The sequence below is a fragment of the Pelophylax lessonae genome (assembly GCF_965119305.1).
Source record: "Pelophylax lessonae genome assembly, chromosome: 1".
NCBI lineage: Eukaryota > Metazoa > Chordata > Amphibia > Anura > Ranidae > Pelophylax > Pelophylax lessonae.
Window position 1 is genome coordinate 842,974,108 of NC_138768.1, and position 22,942 is coordinate 842,997,049.

Genomic DNA, 22,942 nt, shown 5'->3' on the forward strand with positions numbered 1-22,942 from the left:
TACATTGGTGGCCAGTTGAAAAAAATGTCCCTTACATTGAAGGCCAGTGGAAAAAAATGTCCCTTACGTTGGTGGCCAGTGGGGAAAAAAATGTCCCTTACGTTGGTGGCCAGTGGGGAAAAAAATGTCCCTTACGTTGGTGGCCAGTGGGGAAAAAAATGTCCCTTACGTTGGTGGCTAGTGGGAAAAAAAATGTCCCTTACATTGGTGGCCAGTGGGAAGAATGCACCCCCATCCGTACAGCTAGCTAGAAAAGATCAATGGTGTTATGCAGCCAACTCTTTCTAATGGTGTTAGCCTTTGAACTATGCAGGCACCATCAGATGGGAGGTCAATCAGCCACAGCCCTAGCAACCTCTAGAGCAATTGTGGCTGAGAATTGCTTATCTAGATTGTGTGCAGGGATTTCCAGTATCTTGGCATTCCACATTACAAGATCTGGAAACCTTGGCTCTTGTGTGGGGATAGAAAAATTGCAACAAATGGACCAAAATAAATCAGAGGGCCTTGTTTATTATTTGCTGCTGTTTTTGTGATATCTTTTTGCCTGTATTTATTTTGTAATTTGGCTGGTTTATGTGAGTGCTATTTTTTTGTTTCTGTTTTTTTTTATCTCCTTCTGGAGGATTTACTACTGTTCCCAACCACCGGGCCTCCCAGGCAGGTCTGCCACAACTCCCTCTTCTGTCTGCTGGTCTGTGTCTGAGAACCGTGGTCCGGCCATCCTTGCTAGCTACAGGGGGCTGGCTGGTGGGTTCCTCAGGGGCGGGAAGTACTTGTCACATGTGATGCTGAAAAAAAAAACTGTACCCCAGAGTTTGAATATTGATGCAGCCGCATGCTAGAAATACTTGGGGGTACATTCAGCAATAGAGACTTCCACATTCCATTATTATTACCATCCCATTTTGCATGTTTATATGGGTATAATGCTGTTCTCTTAAACTTATTTAGTTTGGAAAGAGAAGTTTAGCGCAGTAACACTTTGAGAGATTTCCTCTCACTTCCTGTTGTGGCTTTGGGACAGGAAATGCCAAATCCCCCTCTAATAAGACGCATACAAAATTACAAAATCGGATTGGAGTTTTAACAATTCTCTCTGCTATCCAAAGCTAAAAAAAAGGCATAAAATATATGCTAAAGCAATGGTCCTCAACCCTGGTCCTCGGGGCCCACTAACAGGCCAGATTTTAAGTATTACCTTGGGAGATGCAGACTAGAATACTGCAATCACTGAAGAGCAAATGAGATCACCTGTGATGTAATTTAGTTATCTTGCAAACCTGGCCTGTTAGTGGGCCCCGAGGACCGGAGTTGAGGACCACTGTGCTAAAGGACATCATGAGAGACCTATAGCTGGAGTAACTGCTGATGTATTTCTGAAAATGCTAGTTAGCTGGCTGTAATACAGATGTTCTGGCTTCAGAACTTTCAATAATCCTGTATCTGGAACAAGCATGGATATCGGTAGTTCCGGCTTCCACTTGGTACTTTCTTGTTCTGGGTTACCCAATCAAAGACCACTAATAGCATCTTCAGGAGTTAAAGAAGAACTTCAGCCTCCCATTTAAAATACCTCCACCCAACACACTTGCCTTTTGGTGGTGTTCTTATGCTGTAATAATATATTTACAAGTCCAAGGGATCCAGTGTTGTCCAATTGTGGCACCCAGCTCTCCTACTTCAGGTCTTGTTCCACGGTGCCATCTTTTTTCACACCTCTGTGAGCCAGTGCGCTATGTGCAGAATTCAGGGGTGCACTACGCAGTGTGCAACACCAAAAATGGCCACTAGTTAGTCTCCATCTAAAGCCTGTGTGACAGGGTGACAACTCAGATGCACATTTGGGAGACTGGGACAGAATGTTGTCACCCTATAACACATAGTACCTGAACAAGGAACTCTGTGTCGGGGATTAGTTTAAAAAAAGCTTGAAAATGACTTTAGAAGTAATATTACCTTGGTAAAGCAAGTGATTCGTTTTACATCTAATCCAGTTTGTGTTTCCCTAACACCTAATAAAACAAGGGCAGCTCTCCAGCAACCTCTCATTACTGTTGAGCCTGAATTGTTCTGTATCAACGACTGACTCACAGCCAGATGTGATTGGATCGTTCACCGCCCTTGGGAAGCGTCAGTAGGTCTTGTTATAAGCTGCCAGTTCCTCTGCTGCACTTGGTGAGCCGTGCTGTAGGAAGGAAGTCTCAAGCGATGATTATAGATAATACAGAATATATCTACTTCCTGTTTTGTACAGACCAGCCAGCCCTCCTCGCTAGTGATGGACGAGCCGTGCAGTGCTACACCACACCTCGTTCTGTCCCAAGCTCTTACGTGTTTCATTGCGCTAACTGCTTCAGCTTTGTGACATTGCTGGTACAGAAACTAGTAACATCATGTTCTGAAATGTCGTCATGGCCTAATGATGGTGATATTTAATGTGATGTAATGATTCATTTCATGCTGCATGTGTTATGGCATACCCTGAAACACACTGTGCAAGTGTAGGTATATAATGAAAAGAGATGTATCTCCTTTTGGCTAAGGATGCTTTCCTTCTGTATCAGTTAGCAACCTACAACCAATAAACCAAAAACTTTAAATCAAATCAATATTTGGTTTGTCCACCCTCTACATTTAGAGCTGCATCAGTTCCACTAGGTACACTTGAAAATGTTGAGGAGCTTGGCAAATACTTGGCATATTGTGCCAAATATCTTGTAGTTCTGACCCCAGATGTTCCTTAATACCAGATAGACTCAATGCTGTTGAGACCAGGTGTCTGTGAGGGTCATGCCAACTCATCCAGGGCTCCTTGTTACACTGGAAATAGCTCTTTATGACTTTAACTGTATGCTTGGGGTCATTGCCCTACTGGACAATTCATTTGGGACTGGTCAAATGCCTCCATGATGGTATTTGCCTGTTAAGTGAGCTTACAAAAAGTATCCTCACACTTTTCCCTCCTCAAGTGCCTACAACTTTTGCACAGTGCTGTGTGCGTGTCTATGTGTGGGTGTGTATATGTATTTATAATTATAGTTCACAGAAAGACGAACTTAAAAAAAATAAAAGGTCTGTAGTCTTAACAAGAAAAAAAATTAAGTCCGCAGCTACAAACACTGTAACTGCTGACTTTTGAAAAAAAGGACACTTACCTGTCCACGTATCTAGCGCCGTCCTCATCTAGGCTGGGTATTCACCGCCCTTCGGGTCCCTAGTGCCAGCATGTTAAGGAAAGCTGGCTATGATGCCTTGCAGCTTCACAGCCTACTTTCCCCTCGTGCATACGCGTGCACTTTGCGACTTGTCCTGCAAGCTTCCCAGGAGGGGGGGGGGAGTGGAGAATATCTGCCTAGGTGGTGGAAGCGGGTACTTGCTAAAACTAGGTAACCCCCCCCCCCCCCCACCCCCCCAAAAAAAAAACTTCCTAAAGTGTGTGAGGAGAAGGGAAGGAGATGGGGCAAAGTTCACGTTTTTTGTTTTGTACCAGCTTTATTTGAAGTGTGCAAAATTTACACTTCATGCACTGCAAAGATGGACAAATGAATCCAGTGTGGATTATGCAGTTTAAATCGGCTAAATACATTCTAAGTGGATCAAAACAAAAGATTCAATGCCTACGTTTTTTTTCTCTTTCGTTCATTGGCGGACACATCTCTTGATCTTCATAACTATTGGGTTATATTGCCCCATACAGGAGTAGGATACTAGGCAGAAAAATAATCTGGTTACCCCTATGGGCAATCCCAGGGGGTATACTCCCTCTCCCTGCTATAGGCACTTAGTTTTTTTTTTCTTTTAAGTTGGCCCAGGGGCTGCGGTTTATCTGTGATGCCTCTTTGGATGCAGCTCCCCTAGTGGCTCGGCTCTCTGTTTCAGCAGTGGTCCTTCGGCGTGTCTTTTGGCTTAAATGCTGGTCTGCGGACCAGACTTCTTAAAAGGCCTTGACTGATCTCCCCTTACAAGGGGATCGCCTGTTTGGGGCTATTCTGGATGACATCATTAAAAGTCTTACAGGGGAAAAGAGTAATTTTCTTCTGCAGGCTACTATGGGCAAGGAACCAAGTCATAGACGTGGGCCCTCCTTCCTGGCTAATTTTCCTCCCTCAGAGTCGACTGACAAGGGCTTGAAGCCTTTCAGGGCCTCTTCTGAAGGATCCAAAGGAACCTGGTCTGACAAGCCAAGAGCAGGCTTCTCCAGACCCACAGACAAGGCTTCGTCAGCATGAAGGTGCGCCCTCACCCGTATCAAGGGTGGGGGGACATCTTTGTTGGTTTCCGGACCCGTGGGCTTACCTGGTACAAGACAAGTGGGTCCATGAAGTCCTTCTGTCCGACTACAGATAGTTTCACTTTTGTCCCCGGGCAAGGTTCTTTCCTTCCAACTTGCATCTGTCCCCAAACCATTTTACAGGGTCTGTTTGGGGCAGTACAAGACCTGTTACTTCAAGGGGTGATTCTCCCGGTTCCGACTTCGGAACGTTTTCAGGGTTTTTACTTAAACCTGTTTACAGTTCCCAGGAAGGAAGGCAAGGTGCGTCCAATCCTGGACCTCAAGGCGCTGAACGGCTTTGTGTGGTTGCAGAAGTTCAGAATAGAATCCATTTGCACAGTGGTGGCATCCCTGCATCAGGGGGATTTTCTTACCTCTATCGATATCAAGGATGCTTACCTTCACATTCAAATATGTACGGGTCACCAGTGCTTCCTCTGCTTTGCCGTGGGAGAGGAGCATTATCAGTTTGTAGCATTACCCTTTGGTCTCACCTCTGCTCCTCAGGTCTTCACAAAAGTGTTAGCCCTGATGCTAGCATTGTTACGCCAATGGGGGATTGTGGTACTGGGCTACTTGGACCAACCACCTCCTGTGAGGGGGGGGGGGGGTTGAGTCCCCAACTGGTGGAAAACCTGGAAATCAGCATACGAACTGTGAGGGAGTTTGGCTGGATTCTGATCAGAAGTCTGCTCTGGTTTCGTCCACAAAGCTGGGCTATCTGGGTCTGACTCTGGACTCGGCCTTAGCCAGAGTGCTCCTTCCTTTGGACAAACTCCACAAATTGCAGGCTGCAATTTGTCTCCTGCTGTCCAGCAGATGATCATCCCTCTGGATTTGGGGTGCTGGGCCTGATGGGGTCTACTGAGGCAGTTCCGTTTGCACAGTTCCATACAAGGTCCCTGCAAAGGCGGATTCTGGCCAAATGGGACAAGTCTCTGCAGTCTCTGGACAATCCGATCCGGTTGAGCCGGGAAACAAAGGAATCCCTGATGTGGTGACTTCTTTCTCCGGCGCTTCGACTGGGCAAATCCTTCCTCCCCTTGTGTTGGACAGTGGTCACCACAGATGCCAGCCTGTCCTTCTAGGGCAGGCGTCCTCGGCAAAAAGGGGATCTGGACACTGGAAGAGTCCAGAGTACCGATCAATGTCTTGAAACTCCGAGCAAACAGACTGTGCCTGGACCATTTGACGGACTGTCTTCAGGGATGTCCAGTGCGCATTTAATCGGACAATGCCTCGGTCATGGCTTATGTCAATCAACAAGGAGACAGTGTCCTGGCGGCTCTGGAGGTAGCCGACATTCTAAGGTTGGAAGAAGGGTTAGTTCCAGCCCTCCTCGCTGTATACATTCCCGGGGTGGATTACCTCAGTCGGCAGGCATTGGACCAATGGGAGTAGTCCTCATCCGTAGGTGTTCAGTTGTGTCTCCAGTGGGGCATCCCCGAGGGGAATCTGTTGGCATCTTGGCTCAACAGAAAGGTGCAGAGGTTTGTGGCTCAGTCATAGGATTCTCTGGCGGACACCACAGATGATCTGGTGGCCCTGTGGGGTCAGTACCGTCTGATTTATGCTTTCCCTCCTCTCAAGGTTCTGCCAAGACTTCTACGCAGGATCAAGGCAGAAGGGATTCCGATCATCTTGGTGACTCCGGACTGGCCTCGCCGGGCTTGGTACGCCGATCTGGTGGGGCTGGTCCCGGACGTTCCTTGGAAGCTTCCTCTCAGGGAGAATCTGCTGTCCCAAGGACCAATCTTCCATCCTGCTTTCTTTAGTCCCTGGCTTTGACGGCTTGGCTGTTGAATGCCAGCTGCTAATGGATAGAGGTTTATTGGAGTCAGTGATTCCAACGCTGTTAAAAGCTAGGAAATCTAATTCGAGGAAGATCTACCATTGTACGTGGAAGACGTACATTGCATGGTGTGAGTCTCTTGGTTTATCCTCGCTCCTTCTCGGTGGCTCGGATCTTGAACTTCCTTCAGCGGGGAGGTTGAACAGAAATTGGCCTTGAGTATCATCAAGGGCCAGATGTCTTCCAATGACCCATGGCCACATACTCCCTGGTGCGTACCTTTCTCCACGGTGTCCATTTGGTTCCTCCAGTGCGGTTCCTGTTCCTGTCTTGGGGATCTCAATTTGGTGCTTTCGGACCTCCAGAAGCCTCCCTTTGAGAAGCTTTGCGAGATTCCCTTGCTTACGCGGTCTCAGAAGGTGGCCTTTTTGGTGGCTATCACCTCTGCATGCAGGGTGTCGGAACTGGCTGCATTATCTTGTCATTTACCTTACTTGGTGATTCACAGAGATAAGGTGGTTCTTCGCCCCTCTCCATCGTTCCTACCATAGGTTGTCTCTGATTTTCATTAGAATGTTCCTCCCAAAGGTTGTCTCTCATTAGAATGAAAGCATTGTGTTGCCTTCCCTGTGTCCCAGGCCGAAACATCCGAAGGAAATTGCCTTGCATGCCTTGGATGTGGTCCGGGCAATTGGGGTGTACCTGGCAGCTACAGAGACTTTTAGGAAATCGGACTCACTATTTGTGCTCACAGATGGGCCTAGGAAAGGGTTGTCCGCTTCCTCTGTGACCATTTCCAGATGGATCAGACAGTGATTCAGGCCTATTCCATCAGGGGTCAGGTTCCTCCTTTCCCTGTCAAAGCGCACTCTACTCTGGTACTTAGTGCTTCCTGGGCTTTCTGCCATCCGGCGTCAGTGACACAGGTCTGCAAGGCGGCCACCTGGTCGTCGGTGCACACTTTCACAAAGTTCTGTCGTGGATGTGTTGGCATCTGTGGATGCTTCTTTTAGCCGCAAGGTTTTGCAGGCTGCTGTTTGGAGGACCTAATCCTCTTTGAGGGTGTATTGTGTTTTTTTTTGAGGTGGGCTCCAGTTGTTTTGGTTGAGCTCCTGTTGCCTAATTGGCTACTGTTTAGCCTGGTAAATTTTTTTGCTGTTCCCACCCCCTCATGTTTAACACTGCTTCGGGACGTCCCAATGGTTATGAAGATCAGGAGCTGTGTCCGTCAAAGAACAAAAGAGAAAATGGGATTTTCAATTTACCGTAAAATCCATTTCTCCGATATTCATTGATGGACACAGCACCCACCCCTCTGTGGATTTGTAGTTTTTTTGACACTGCTTGTAACAAAACAGAGTACGTATAGCAGGGAGAGGGAGTATACCGAGTGGGACTCCTTATAGGCGTAGCCAGATTCTTTTTCTGCCTAGTGTCCTACTCCTGTAGGGGGCAGTATAACCTAATGGTTATGAAGATTAGGAGCTGTGTCCGTCAATGAACATCAGAGAAATTAATTTTACGGTAAGTCAAAATCCCTTTTGCTTTTTTTTCCCCTTTCAAAAGCCACAGCCAGAATAGAAAAGCCTGTCCCCCTGCCATCAGCTGCAGAGTGGGGCCCTTGCGCTACTGGGGAAGTAGTGGTCTCTTGTACAGAGATCTGACACACCCCCTGCCATGGCTCTCCAATCGGCAATGGGTTTTGTTCATTGGAGAGCTCTGATGGGGTGTGTCAGACCTATGCTTTCCCACACATAGCAAGGGTCCTACTCTGCAGCATGCTGTGGCTGCTTTGAAGGATAAGTTCACTTTTTGGAACATGTTGCACGTTCAACTCCTATTTAGGATGGATCATGCAACGTTCCAGCAGCTGCAGCCTCTCCCCTCCCCCCCCCCCCCCCTTCCCCACAAGCCTTGGTGGCTGTCGGCTTGTGGTTTCAGTTAACTACCATGGCGCTCCAGTGTTTTCCTGTCAGTGTTATCTGCCTGCTCACAAGGTACAAACAGACAGATACAAGTCCGCAGGAGTCCTGCATGGCTCCCACCATCTACTGATCGCGGGTGCAAGGCTTTCCAGCATATCTTAAAGAAAGCTGGAGAGCACTGCAGTAGGCACCGCTACAAAAATCCAAGGATATCAAGCGCCAACAGGTAACCAAACCCTATGTGAGGGGGTAGTCTCTGTATAAATAGTTCCTAAGAAGTTCATAGGAAGTCCATAGAAGTATGAAGTTCATAGGGCCGGAGGAAGTGATCCAACAAGAATTGGGGGATCCTGAAACATGGTGTCCAAGCACTAGCGCAGTCTTATTTGCAGTAGACGAAGCAGGCTCTAAATGACAGGCAGGAGAGGGAAGAAAAAGCGCCTCTAAGTGCAGACAGTTTACAGCAGAGATCCTCAAACTACGGCCCTCCAGCTGTTGCGGAACTACACATCCCATGAGGCATTGTAAAACTGACATGCAAAGACATGACCAGGCATGATGGGAATTGTTGTTCCTGAACAACTGGACAGCCATAGTTTGAAGACCCCTGGTTTACAGGTTTATTAGTTGCAATGCACATGGAGTGAAGTATGACAAGCTCATCAGGAAGGGGAGTCCAGGATGTCGGCACCGATGCTTTCCGCTGCTGCGTGGAGGAGGCCAGGCGGAAGTCCTCAGGTGGAAAGCCGAGCAGAGGGGATGAAATTGGACCGGGGCGTGGACAGCAGCGCCTGCAGATGAAGTCACCGGAGGGACGTCACTCTGTGTTTCCGAGTTCTGCGCAATTCCAGTCCTGGACATGCTTACTCCTTCGACAGGCCCTTGTGCCAAGCTGTTCTTTGGACGAGGTGGGGGTTGACGTCACAATCCCTGCCTCGTCCAATCACAGAACACTTTGCATTAATTGAGAAAATGCAATGTGTTTTCTGAATGGCATCCATGCCAAACAGTCGACCTCTTGTGTTTACTAAGTAGCAGGGCAGACACTTGGCATGGGACCCATTCGCTAGTAGTGGTGCTTACTACAGTGATTTCCAGCTTCCACGGAGATCAGCCAGTGATGGAGAATTCATACTTCACATTGGTCCAAGCTGTACCATCATAGCTATGCAAAAATATCCATACCTGGAATTCAGCTTTAAAAAAACGATAATGAGCACCTTTTTGTTTAGATGCATCTTGAATGTATTTAGCCAAGTTGATTGGTGGTTCAACTGGGCTTTAATGCACAATTGGATCCACTTGTTTGCCTAAAGTTCATCTCTATAATCGTAATACCAGGCTCAGCCTGCTAAAAGCATATTCTACAAAAAAAGCTACTTCCCAGTTGGAAAATGCGTCCTAATTTGGGGTATTGTGTAGGTTGGCAGTTATGTCTGTATAGCAGTGACCTGCTGCTGGGTTGTCAAATATCGCTCACCCAGACCTGTAACTGATCAGAGACATCTGGCTAGGAATGTGCCTGCAATGCAGAGACTTGGCTTTCCCTGTGTGTCTGCCATCATATCAGAACATCTGTAATGCTAACCAGGCTTCACCACTGACATGTGACCCCCATTTGTGCCTGTGCTCGTGGTCCAGCCAAAGCTTGACTCTAATCCTGCCATTTCCTTCCTCCCCGCAGCTGCAGGACTTCCTCAATGTGGGAAAGGGAATATTCGATGACATTACACATAGGCTTCCAGTCTACCCTTTGGACTTCACCGACGGTAAGATACCCTCTTCTGTGTTATGGGACAAATGTACCCCTTGCTTTGTGCCTACCTGGTTCTCCATATCTGTGGAGGAGCAGTGCTGTCAGCCTACCTTCAACCTAGGGCAGGGCTAAAAGATGTCTACCTCCAGGTTATGGAGATGAGGGGAGAGGGCGGTGTTCTATAGTCCTGCCCTAGGTAATGGTAAGCACAGGTAGGGAGCACGGGAAGTTATTAGCTCACAAGATTGCGGACAGCAGGTGTGTTTTTTTTTTTTTTTGTTTTTTTTTTGTACTTATCGAACGGGTATAACAAAATGGTTATAGAATCTATTCTACATACCAGAGGGAGCAAATATAGGAAGATCATTGTGAGATGAGGTAATCAGTGTTCACTTTACCTGTCAGTGGTCAATAAGTTATGGCTGATCGGTGTATATTCTAATATAATCCCTAAAAAAAAAAAGTAGCTGGGAGGGGGAGGTAGGTAAATCCTATTAATATAGAAAACCCCTTTAACTGCAGGTCTGGCGCGCAAGTGAACAAACTGTAGCCACCCGGTGCTTATAACAAATTGACCCAGTTTTCCTTGTCTGTGTTGTATTGTCTAGCGCTGTGTGGATAAGAAATGGGTCACACTGCTGTAAACGCAGAGAGAATGGCTGTAATAAGCCGGAATACAGTTTCCTCTGTACATGTATCCATTTACTGGATAATGGCACCATTCATTCCCAGCCCTTTAAATCCCCAGATAAGTGGTACAATGAGCTGTGCTCTTTATTTCCCGAGAAGCTTTTAGCATCCTCTACAGCTCTGTCCATTGAGTGCGGCTGCCATTAAGTTATGGATGTGCCGTGGAGCCACGACCTGACAAAAACACTGCTCTGTGCTGCTTGTTCACCCGGGGCACCTCTGGCCAACTCCTTTCTGACAAATGTCATTTTACAAGAGTCGCGTTTGTCAGCTCTGAAAACCTTAGTACTTATTTTGCTAGGCTCTAGCAGGCTGTAGTAGTATCGGTGGTGCCCATTTGGAAATCATTTTGCTTATTTGCCATAAGGAAGTGTAGGGGGGGGCGGGTCCTATGGAGTACTTTCTGAGTGTCTGTATCTCTTTTGTGCCTAGGATACAGAGAAAAGATGAATTGCTCCATAACTGGTAGGATAATTGGCATCTAAACCATTTTGGTGGAGGTTAGGAGGTGGCGTTAAAATTTGTCTGTAACATCTGTCACTTCAGTTTTGGGCACCCAAGTTCACAAAAAGGATATCGGGGAACTGGAGAAAGAGTTCAGACAAGGGTAACCAAACTGATAAGAGGCATGGAGGAGCTCAGCTATAAGGAAGAATTGGAGGAACTGAATTTATTCTCTTGAGAAGAGGAGATTAAGGGGGAATATGATCAACAAATAGAAAAGGGGTCCATATAGTAAACTTGGTGTTGAATTGTTAACTTTAAGGTCATCACAGAGGACAAGGGGACGCTCTTTACGTCTGGAGGAAAAGAGATTCCATCTCCAAATGCTGAAAGGTTTCTTCGCAGTAAGAGCTGTGAAAATGTGGAATAGACTCCCTCGAGAGCTGGTCCTGACCAGCTCAGTAGATTGCTTTAAAGGCCTGGATTCTTTCCTAAATGTACATAATATAACTGGGTACTAACATTTATAGGCAGGGCTTTTTTTTCTTAGAGAATAGGTGCAGGAACTCCACTCTCCCAAGTCACCCTCTTGTCTCCACCCCCTACCCACCTCCCCAGTGGGGAGAAAACGGAACCAAGTATCATTTTGTGGCGCTAAATAATCTGCACGGAATTTGGTAATTACAATAAGAACAACAGTAAAATGGATCACACGCAGCCAGGGACAGTAGCGCCCCCCTCCAAGCAAAAAATAGTATAACAGTATATCCCCCATCAACAATTGACTCACTAGCAACATAAGACACCCCCCAAGCAACAATCCCCCAGCAGCTGTCATTAGCACTCCCCACTACCCCTTGCCACTGCATACATTTAGTGCTGAAAAAAAGCAGCCCTGTTTATAGGTAAAGTTGATCCAGTTAATATCCAATTGCCTCTTGGAGGATCAGGAAGGCCCCGCCTGCTGGAGCAAATTGGATCATGCTTTGCTTGGTTTTTTTTTTTTTTTTTGTCTTTCCCCTCAATCAAAAGTAGTGAGTATGGGATTGTGTATATAAGTTTGTATAATTTTTATTTTTATTTTCCCTTCTATTGGTTGAACTGGGTGGACTTGTGTCTTTTTTTCAACCAGACTAGCTATGTAACAGAGGCACCTACCTGGACTTAGTCATACATGGAAAAGTTTACAGTATCAGCAGCCCTCCAGTACCAGACACTTTGACCCTCACCCAGTTTAAGGTTGAACAGCTTCTCCTCTAATTTCATTGAGTGCCTGCATGTCGTATAGTTTCCTCCCTATGCTAGAATCGCTATTGAGATATTCGTATATTGCTATCATATCCCCTCAAGCGCCTCTTCTCTAGGGAGAATAGGTTTAATGCTTGCAGTCGTTCCTCGTAACTAAGGTCCTCCAGTATGAATAGTACACATCTTTTTATGCTTTCTGAAGCTTTAAAGTGAATCTGTCAGCCATTGTAAATTTTGCCAAAGAGCAGACTTCACAATAGGTGCGTCCTCGGGGTGCCCTTTAAACCGGATTTCAATAAAGCTACTAGTGACAAACTTCTGCGATTGAAGAAATAATTCTCCCCAGCGCATCATGCCACTGTCCAACGAGACCTTCTCTGTGGCTTAAAAGAGCCCTCCAAAGGGGGACAAAAGATAATGTAGGTGGGAGAGTTTGACACCTTAAATCATAGAAATAGAAGGTTTAGTAACTAAGTGAAACTGGTATGAGAAGTTGGCATATTCACAAGGCCTTTCTGGTAGACAAATGTAAATGAGCATTGTGTGGTGCCAGCTCATAGGCAAGACTTTTACACATTCATAGGAAACCATTAATACAAGAAATGTACAATGTATGTATTAAGTTTTAAAGTAAATGTGTTGGCTTTTGCAAACCTGATTGCAAACTCTGCCAAAGGTGCGTCTTCTGGGTCCCCTCTAAACCTGATGTTACTAGACTATTCAGGCCAAACTTTTATGATTAGTTATTACTTTTGCACAATGCATAAGAAATGGTGATCCTTGTTTGATCCAATAACCACACTCGATATTAATCTTATCTTTTCGGCAGGTATTCTCGGCAATAACAAGGCCATCGGAAAGTACATCACAACTATGATTTTCTTGTACTTTGCATGCCTGCTGCCCTCAATCGCCTTTGGCTCTTTGAATGATGAAAACACTAAAGGGGTGATTGGTAAGATTTTCTTTGAAGATCATTTGTTTTGCAACTATCAACTTGGAAGAGGATAACCAGGTGGGTAGCAGCGCAGTGGCGTAAGGCAGCAGCGCTACTTACTTATCCACCAGTGAGACAAGTGGCTGAGCTAACCTCTCTAGCCAAAACATTGCTTAAAAAAAACCTACGGCTGGCTTCTTGACTGGGTTCTGAGCAGTTCCACTTCTAGTCCAGGTAGCAGATAGCGTATCTTCACCATTGTTGAGGTTGACATCAATTCGAGAACCTTGTTCAAAATTCCTGTAGAGTTTGCTAGCTGATATTTAAGGTGTTCCCTAGCCACCGAGACCATATCGCAAGAACCATCCATGCTGTGAAAAATGTGTCTCCGAATCCAGGCAAGCAGAGGAGCTGTATTTTTTTCTGTAAATGAAAGATGAGCGTTTTGCTTGGCCACGGGTCTTGAGGTTGTTGAGTGAGTCTCACTGCTGCTTTTTCCCCCAACAGTGCAGATCCCTCCATCATTAAGGAGTCCTGGAACCTTCCATTCCCTAATGCTTGAGGGATCAGCGTTCAACTTTTCTTTCTGGGACAAAAGGGTGGAATGGGATTCTGGTGGGAAAATGTGCATCACCATCCATCATTCATATTCATGTTCTTACATTGAGTCACAATTTATCGATCATTATAACCAGTATTGGACAAAATAAAATGGACTCCAGGTGACAGTCAGTGAAATAGGAGCTAGCAGGCAATTTTAAGGAATCAGGCAATTTATACACTATATGGTCAAACATTTGTGGACACCTGGCCAAAAATGTTTGTTCCAAATTGAGCCTAGGTGTTTCCAATTAAGGATACTGCTAACGCTACAGCCTGGGAAGTCCTTTTCGACCATTGCAATCTTCCAGTTTGGGAAAGACCCTTTTCTGTTTAAGCACAACTGTGTGCCTGTGCCAAGTCCACAAAGACATGATTTAATGAGTTTGTGGAGAGCCTTCCCAAATGAGTGAAGCCTTAAACGAGGGTCAGTGCCCATTGTTTTGGAAAAGCACATGGAGGTATAATGGTCAGGTGTCCACACACTTTGTCCATGTAGTGTATGCTTCCTTTGCCAAAAATTCTAAATCGATATAGGAGCTAGTTGTAATCATTTTAGACACTTTATTAACCCAGCTTCCAAGTTTTCTGCATTAGTGGTTATAGTTACACTATTTATACAAAGTGCTACAAAAGAAGAACCAGGTCTTGTCCAGAGCAACTAGCAAGTTTCGTTTTTTCTTTTTAGGTTAGAACGAATGCTAACTTCTAAATGTTTGCCACCAGTTTTTCTGGGTCGGCTAAAAAATTTTTACCACCTTCCAGGCAACACTTGTGGCAGACGGGCAGGTGGTCAGAAAGCATCAGGCCGATGTCCAGTTGCTAACCGACTGGAGAAATTACTGTATATAGGCAAAAGCTTGTAGACCCCTGACCATCACACTTATATGAGCTTGTTGGACATCCCATTCCAAACGATTGCCATTTTCTTTTACGTCCTCTTGACAGTCGCCGCCCACTCATACAGTCTTCACCAATGGGTATTGACCTCTTATCCATAATACCCATTGGTGAAGACTGTATGAGTGGGCGGCGACTGTCGGAGGACTCGGAAAGGAATTTTACAGTAAGATTTTACAAAAATTCCGTTATTATAGAGCTGACCTGCCTTTGCGCAGCTAGAAAAGTCTCCACTTTTTTTGGAAATGTTTTTTTAGGATTCTGAGGGATGTTTGTGGGAATTTGTGTTCATTCAGCCAAAAGACAATTTCTGAGGTCAGTAAAGAATTGACTTGCAAGCTACATCTCATGGGTGTTCAATAAGGTTGCATCTATGACTATATGCAGTCCACCAAACCATGTCTATATGGAGCTGGCCTTTGCAGCTAGAACAACCTTAAGTCTTCTGGAGAGATCTTGGTTAGGATTTTGAAGGATGTCTGTGGGAATATGTGTTCAGCAAAAAGAGTATTTGTGTGGTCAGTTAAGACGTGGCTTGCAATCTACATCTATTAGCTTGAGGTCATGGCTCTATGCAGACCACCAAACCATGTCTTTGTGGAGCTGAGTTTACACACCAGGGGCACACTGGAACAGAGAAGAGACTTCCCCCAAACTGATAAAACAATATGTTAGTACACAATTGTCCTTTTTATACGGTTAACTGGAAACATGTTAACTTAAGTGTCCACTAAGAAGTGTCCACTAACATTTGGCAAAGTGTATGTAGGTGTGATGGTCAGGTGTCCACAAATTTATCGGCCATATTGTGCAAGTGCATCTATTTATTAAATGTATTAACATACATTGAATACACACTAAAAACAGTTATGTTTAGATGCTCTCAAGATAACAAATGGGTTTGAAGCAGGGACCAATTTTAATTTTTTTGTGCAATTGCCCTTTATCCTCTCTGGTGAAGGACATCAAATGCGGAATATTCTGTCCCTAATTGTTCCAGCAGTTGAACTCATTCTTGTGTTCTTCAAACACACAAGGGTCGACTTTGGAATAAAGAGCTGCTTTTGCTATATAATACTATATACTAATACATGTAGAGGAGATTTAGCCAATTTTATTCATAGCTTATGTCGTCCTTCTAGAGTCTATAGAAGTGATTATTCTGTGAATTGAATTCCCAGCCATGTGACTCCATTTTGGTGCACCGTGCATTGCTGAATTATCATTTCTTCTAGACATTAAAATTCTCCAACCCTCAGGGATTGGAAATAGGATAGAAACTGCATAGCAGTCTCTCTCTGGTTAACCCCTTTAGATAAGAGTCTTGTATATTAATCGGGAGGGAGGGAACAACAAAAGTGCTATCTATAGCAACCAATCTAATTCTTCATTTTATTTTAGCCTGCACTAAAATATTTTATAGTTCAAATCTGATTGGTTGTCACATGTTTACCTTCTTCCTCTAAACTAAAGTCTTGCTCATGAAGATACTAAGATACTCTATTTTAAAGATCTATTATTTTGATATCTTTTTTTTTTTTTTTTTTTACGATTTTGTCTCCTTTAGGACAAAGTATATGTGGTACTTCGTTCTATGTTGCTAGTGGCTTCCTTACATTAGCTGTGAAGTCCGAGCTGCACTCCCTCCTCCCTTTCCTCGGCCGACCCAATAACCACTAGGAAGTAGACACACTATAACAGCAGCTTGTCTCTGCTCTAAGCATTTTTCCCAGATAATCATTGGCAAGAGGAGTGCAGGAGCGGTCACAACAATCCCACCCCACGCATTTCGCTTGCCGTTGCTTGTCTGGAAAAAGTTGTCAGAACAGAGATGGGCTGCCGTCATGATGCATCCATCTCCTTCCTACCTGTTGGGTCAGCCGAGGCAGCAAGGGTAGGAGGTGCAAGTTGGACCTCATAGCTAATGTTAGGAGGCACCTTGCAACATGGGGCAAAGTGCTACTTGAAATGTGTCCCATAGGGCAGTGGTCCTCAACTCCGGTCCTCAGGGCCCACTAACAGGCCAGATTTTAAGTATTACCTTGGGGAGATGCAGACTAGAATATTGCAATCACTGAGCAGCAAATTATATCACCTGGGATGTATTTCCGTTATCTTGCAAACCTGGCCTGTTAGTGGGTCCTGAGGACCAGGGTTAAGAACCACTGCCATAGGGGACCGAGCAGTGTAAAAAAAAAAAAAAAAAAAACGAAAAGATAAATCTCCTTTTTAAGAGGACCTGTCACTTTTGAAATATCTCTGTTCTCCATTGGTCCCTGCTACAGACATTAAGCTAGTCCCTGCACTCTTTCCTTCTCTGCCTTACATTGGTTCATTTATTCCCTCCAAAAGCTATGAAGACCTGGCCAGTGAGCTGTGTAAGAGCTCTTCTGTGAGATTAAGAGTTTGCCAAACCATTGATACTTTCTGGTAGCTAAACCATCCTAGACCAATTCAATAACAGATGGATGAAGAAGAGGCCTTTAGAAGTGACAGATTCTCTTCATGTACATTGAACATTGTGCTATGTCTCTGAATACATCGTACAGTAATGTGTGTTGGCTGTGTCTTTGTCTCGTCACTCTGGATCACATATTAAATTTATAACAATAAAAAAAAATGAACTCTCAATAGATGGCACAGAGCTTCCTACAATAAGTCATGTTCAGTGTTTGGATCTGTTTTGATCTCATTATCCTTGTCATTACTCATTTCAAAACCTGTGCACATTAGATGGAGAGTTTAAAAAAAAAAAAAAAAAATATATATATATATATATATCCGCTAAACAAATATCGGTTACTTACATACAGTGTCACTGGTCTCTAGGAAATGGATAGGCTGCATTCTCTGTGATGTCACTGGTCTCTAGGAAATGGATAGGCTGCATTCTCGTGATTTCACTAAGCTCTAGGAAATGGATAGGCTGAATTCTGTGATGTCACTGGTCTCTAGGAAATGGCTAGACTGCATTCTCCTTGATGTCCCTAGTCTCTAGGAAATGGATACGCTACATTCTCGATCATGTCACTGGTCTCTAGGAAATGGATAGGCTGCATTCTCCTTGATGTCCCTAGTCTCTAGGAAATGGATAGGCTGCATTCTCCTTGATGTCCCTAGTCTCTAGGAAATGGATACGCTGCATTCTCGGTTATGTCACTGGTCTCTAGGAAATGGATAGGCTGCATTCTCGTTGATGTCACTGGTCTCTAGGAAATGAATAGGCTGCATTCTCGCGATTTCACTGGTCTCTAGGAAATGGATAGGCTGCATTCTCGGTCATGTCCCTAGTCTCTAGGAAATGGATAGGCTGCATTCTCGGTCATGTCACTGGTCTCTAGTAAAAAGGGCTAGCCTGCATTTTTAGTGATGTCACTGGTCTCTAGGAATGGACTATGCTGCATTCTCGGTCATGTCACTGGTCTCTAGGAAATGGATAGGCTGCATTCTCGGTGATGTCACTGGTCTCTAGGAAATGGATAGGCTGCATTCTCCTTGATGTCCCTAGTCTCTAGGAAATGGATAGGCTGCATTCTCGGTCATGTCACTGGTCTCTAGTAAAAAGGGCTAGTCGGCATTTTTAGTGATGTCACTGGTCTCTAGGAATGGACTATGCTGCATTCTCAGTGAGATCGCTGATCTCTAGAAAAATAGGCCGCATTCTTAGAATGCAGGCTAGCCATTTCCTAGAAATCAGTGACATCACTGAAAATGCAGCCTATCCATTTCCTAGTAAAGTGACTGGTCTCTAGCAAAAGAGTAGGCTGCATCCCCAGTGGTGTTACTGATCTCTAGTAAATGGATCAGCTACATACTCATGAATGTTATCTTGCTCTACAAAATGGCTCTCTGCACTGAATGTGAGTAACCAATGTACTTTAAATGCAAGCGAATACAGTAAGCTGTCTTCCAATGGGTAATGCCTAATTGGAACTATTGGATTATTTTACAAATTTCTGTCTTAAGCACAGTATTAATGACAGAGTGTACCTACAGCTCAGGTAGATGCATTTGATTTTTATAACTAAAGCTGCTGCTGATGAAATGTGTAGTGTGAATTGTTGATTATCACAGAACATGCACTGGAAACATTCAGTTTATTTACACTGTGCATACAGGAAAAGATGACCTTAATGCCATTTACAACATTGACTGTCATTACAGATGTGCAGAAGACCATTGTGGGGCAGTGTATTGGGGGCGTTATTTATGCCCTCTTATCTGGACAGCCTCTGGTTGTGTTATTGACAACGGCTCCCCTGGCATTATATATTAATGGTATGTATACAGATAACCAACTTGCTTGCTTGTCCAGTATATGAATGGTGTAGGTCTCCTACTGAGATCTGTAAAAATCTGACTGCCGTTATAATAATTTAATCGCATGTATTTATTTTGTAGGCCTTCAAGTAAGGAATCAGAAATGTTTACTTTAATTTAAATGTGCTATATGTACAATAGTGTACAAGGTGCACACACCTAGGCCTGTGAGCCTTTTTATTTGAATTTAAATACATATATAACCAAAAGTATTTGGATGCCTTCCTTTAATGGCATCCCAGTCTTAGTCTGTAGGGTTCAATATTGGGTTGGCCCACCCTTTGCACCTATAACAGCTTAAACTCTTCTGGGAAAGCTGTCCACAAGGTTTAGGAGTGGGTCTATGGGAATGTTTGACCATTCTTCCAGAAGTGCATTTGTGAGGTCCAGCACTGATGTTGGAGAGAAGGCCTGGCTTGCAGTCTCTGCTCTAATTTATCCCAAAGATGTTCTATTGGGTTGAGGTCAGGACTCTGTGCAGGCCAGTCAAGTTCCTTCACCCCAAACTCGCTCATCCATGTCTTTATGGACCTTGCTTTGTGCACTGGTGCGCAGTCATGTTGGAAAAGGAAAGGGCCATCCCCAAACTGTTCCCACAAAGTTGGGGGCATGAAATTGTCCAAAACGTCTTGGTGTGCTGATTCCTTAAAGCAGAGCTCCACCTAAAAGGGGAAGTTCCGCTTTAAGGTGTCCTCCCTGGCTCCTCTTTATGAAACTGAGCGTTTGGGGAGGATGGGGTTAAGACCTCTGGAACGGAAGTTCTCCTTCCCAAAGTCTTCTGGGACACATGACAGGTCCCAGAAGACTTCGGGACCAGTCAGAGAGCAGTCTCACTCGCGCATGCCCAGCGGGCACCCGGCTGTAAAGCCCCAAGCTGTCACAGCCGGGTGCCCATAGTGAAGATGCCGGCACCGCCGAGGTAGGACGCGGGGAGAAAACGTCTGAGGTGAGTGCACGCGCTGGATCGTGGGACATGTTGTTGTTGTGTTTTTTTATTTTTTTTAGTCGGCAGCTACACTTTTTGTAGATGCTGACTTTTAATATACACAAAAATTAGTGGAACTCTGCTTTAAGAGTTCCCTTTACTGTAACTAAGGGGCCAAGCCCAACCCCTGAAAAACAACCCCACACCATAATCCCCCCCTCCACCAAATGATTTGGACCAGTGCCCAAAGCAATGTCCATAAAGACGTAGAGGAACTTGACTGGCCTGCACACTGCAAACTCACTCATCCATGTCCTTATGGACTTTGCTTTGTGCACTGGCGCGGAGTCATGTTGGAGCAGGAAGGGGTCACCTCCAAACAAAGTTGGGCGCATGAAACTGTCCAAAATGTCTTGGTTTGCTGACGTCCTAAGAATTTCCTTCACTGAATCTAAGGGGTAAGCCCAACCCCTAAAAAACAACCCCACACCATAATCCCCCCCCCCCTCCACCAAATGATTTGGACCAGTGCACAAAGCAAGGTCCATAAAGACATGGATGAGTGGGTTTGTGGTGGAGGAACTTGACTGGCCTGCACATTCCTGACCTCAACCTGATAGAACACCTTTGGGATGAATTGGAGCAGAGACCGGCGAGCCAGGCCTTCTCTCCCAACATCACAAATGCGCTTCTGGAAGAATGGTCAAACATTACCATTTTTATACACACCTAAACCTTGTGGGCAGCCTTCCCAGAAGAGCTGAAGCTGGTATAACTGCAAAGGGTTGGCCAACTGAATATTGAACCCTACGGACTAAAACTGGGATGCCATTCATGTGCGTGTAAAAGCAGGCATCCCAATACGTTAGAATATAGAGTGTATGTGCTAGGTCAGGGACTCGGAGCTTTAACACAGCTCAGCATAACAGACCGACAACTAGCATTTTTTTTTTTTAAGGTAGTCAACAAATGGCACCCCACATGTTTCCCTGATGACAGGTTTACTTTAATTTTTTTTTTTTTCCATCAAGTAATTTATTTAGTTTTGTGTTGACGGGCAGTTACAGAGCTGAATCTGAACGGATTTGTTTATGTAGAAGAGGCTTACTCTGTCTGCGGAGCATTTAATTAGAACTCTGCCCCTGTGATCAGGGCGCCAGCTGCATCTCCGCTCTATCTAATCATTCTGAGAGCGAGGATTGGAATTGGAAGCAATAGCGTAATAAAAGAATGCATTCAATGAATTCGGGCAGCAATAGACTGTCAGAATAAAGGTGTTCTCCTGGATCGACATTGCCAACAGTTCTACTTGAAGCTGAACTCCGGAGAAAATGTAAAACCACCCTTGCACTGGGGCTGCCCCATCATTTGACCGTGGTTTCACTTCAAAGAGATCCTGTCACTTTGCACATTTAGGACCAAATGAACGGGTTTGTGTAAGCACCCACTGACCACCCTATACCCACCTCCATACCTGGCTGCCCGTTCTTCCTTGACCTTGGTTAAAGGATTTCTAATGCAACAATAGAACAGATTTATAAGGAAAGATCCAACCTTAAACATCTTCGTTTACTGGTGGTACAACATTTTCCCAGCATACAGTATCTCACAAAAGTGAGTACACCCCTCACATTTTTGTAAATACTTTATTCTATCTTTTCAACAATGTAAATTTGCTGTCCCCTCAAAATAACTCCACACACAGCCATTAATGTCTAAACCGCTGGCGATAAAAATGAGTACAACTCTTCAAGTGAAAATGTCCAAATTAGGCCCAATTAGCCATTTTTCCTCCCCAGTGTCATGTGACTCGTTAGTGTTACAAGGTGTGAATGGGGACCAGGTGTGTTAAATTTGGTGTTATTGCTCTCACTCTCTCATACTGGTCACTAAAAGTTCAACATGGCACCTCCTGGCAAAGAACTCTCTGAGGATCTGAAAAAAAGAATGGTTTCTCTACATAAAGATGGCCTAGGCTATAAGAAGATTGCCAAGACCCTGAAACTTAGCTGCAGAACGGTGGCCAAGACCATACAGGGATTTAACAGGACAGGTTACACTCAGAACAGGCCTCGCCATGGTCGACCAAAGAAGTGGAGTGCACGTGCTCAGCTTCATATCCAGAGGTTGTCTTTGGGAAATAGATGTAGGAGTGCTGCCAGCATTGCTGCAGAGGTTGAAGGGGTGGGGGGTCAGCCTGTCAGTGCTCAGACCATACGCCGCACACTGCATCAAATTGGTCTGCATGGCTGTCATCCCAGAAGGAAAGCTCTTCTAAAGATGATGCACAAGAAAGCCCGCAAACAATTTGCTGAATCCATGCAGACTCAGTACCTGGATTACTGGAACCATGTCCTGTGGTCTGATGAGACCAAGATAAACGTATTTGGTTCAGATGGTGTCAAGCGTGTGTGGCAACCAGGTGAGGAGTACAAAGACAAGTGTGTCTTGCCTAAAGTTAAGCATGGTGGTGGGAGTGTCATGATCTGGGGCTGCATGAGTGCTGCCGGCACTGGGAATTCAGTTCATTGAGGGAATCATGAATGCCAACATGTACTGTGACATACTGAAGCAGAGCTTGATTCCCTCCCTTGGGGAGTGTGGCTGCAGGGCAGTATTCCAACATAATGACCCCAAACACACCTCCAAGACAACCACTGCCTTGCTAAAGAAGCTGAGGGTAAAGGTGATGGACTGGCCAAGCATGTTTCAGACCTAAGCCCTATTGAGCATCTGTGGGGCATCCTCAAACGGAAGGTGGAGGAGCGCAAGGTCTCCAACATCCACCGGCTCTTTGATGTCATCATGGAGGAGTGGAAGAGGACTCCAGTGGCAACCTGTGAAGCTCTGGTGAACTACATGCCCAAGAGGGTTAAGGCAATGCTGGAAAATAATGGTGGCCACACAAAATATTGACACTTTTGGCCCAATTTGGAAATTTTCACTTAAGGGTGTACTCACTTTTGGGGCCAGCCGTTTAGACATTAATGGCTGTGTGTTGAGTTATTTTGAGGGGACAGCAAATTTACACTGTTATACAAGCTGTACACTCACTACTTTACATTGTAGCAAAGTGTCATTTCTTCAGTGTTGTCGCCTGAAAAGATGAAATAAAATATTTACAAAAAT

The 22,942-nt window shown here is 44.9% G+C and overlaps 1 protein-coding gene across 7 annotated transcripts in view; it reads left to right on the plus strand.

Annotated features, from left to right (window-relative positions):
• SLC4A11 (solute carrier family 4 member 11) overlaps positions 1–22,942 on the plus strand; it is a 283,124-nt gene that overhangs the window by 195,017 nt on the left and 65,165 nt on the right. For 3 of the 7 annotated variants that reach the window (XM_082263398.1, XM_082263399.1, XM_082263402.1), the window contains exons 9-12: positions 626–694; positions 9,678–9,762; positions 12,961–13,086; positions 18,733–18,846. In XM_082263398.1, the coding sequence (XP_082119524.1) occupies positions 626–694; positions 9,678–9,762; positions 12,961–13,086; positions 18,733–18,846 (394 nt within the window). The remainder of the gene's footprint in view (positions 1–625; positions 695–9,677; positions 9,763–12,960; positions 13,087–18,732; positions 18,847–22,942) is intronic. The other 4 variants (XM_082263400.1, XM_082263401.1, XM_082263403.1 and 1 more) reach the window with 2 other exon arrangements.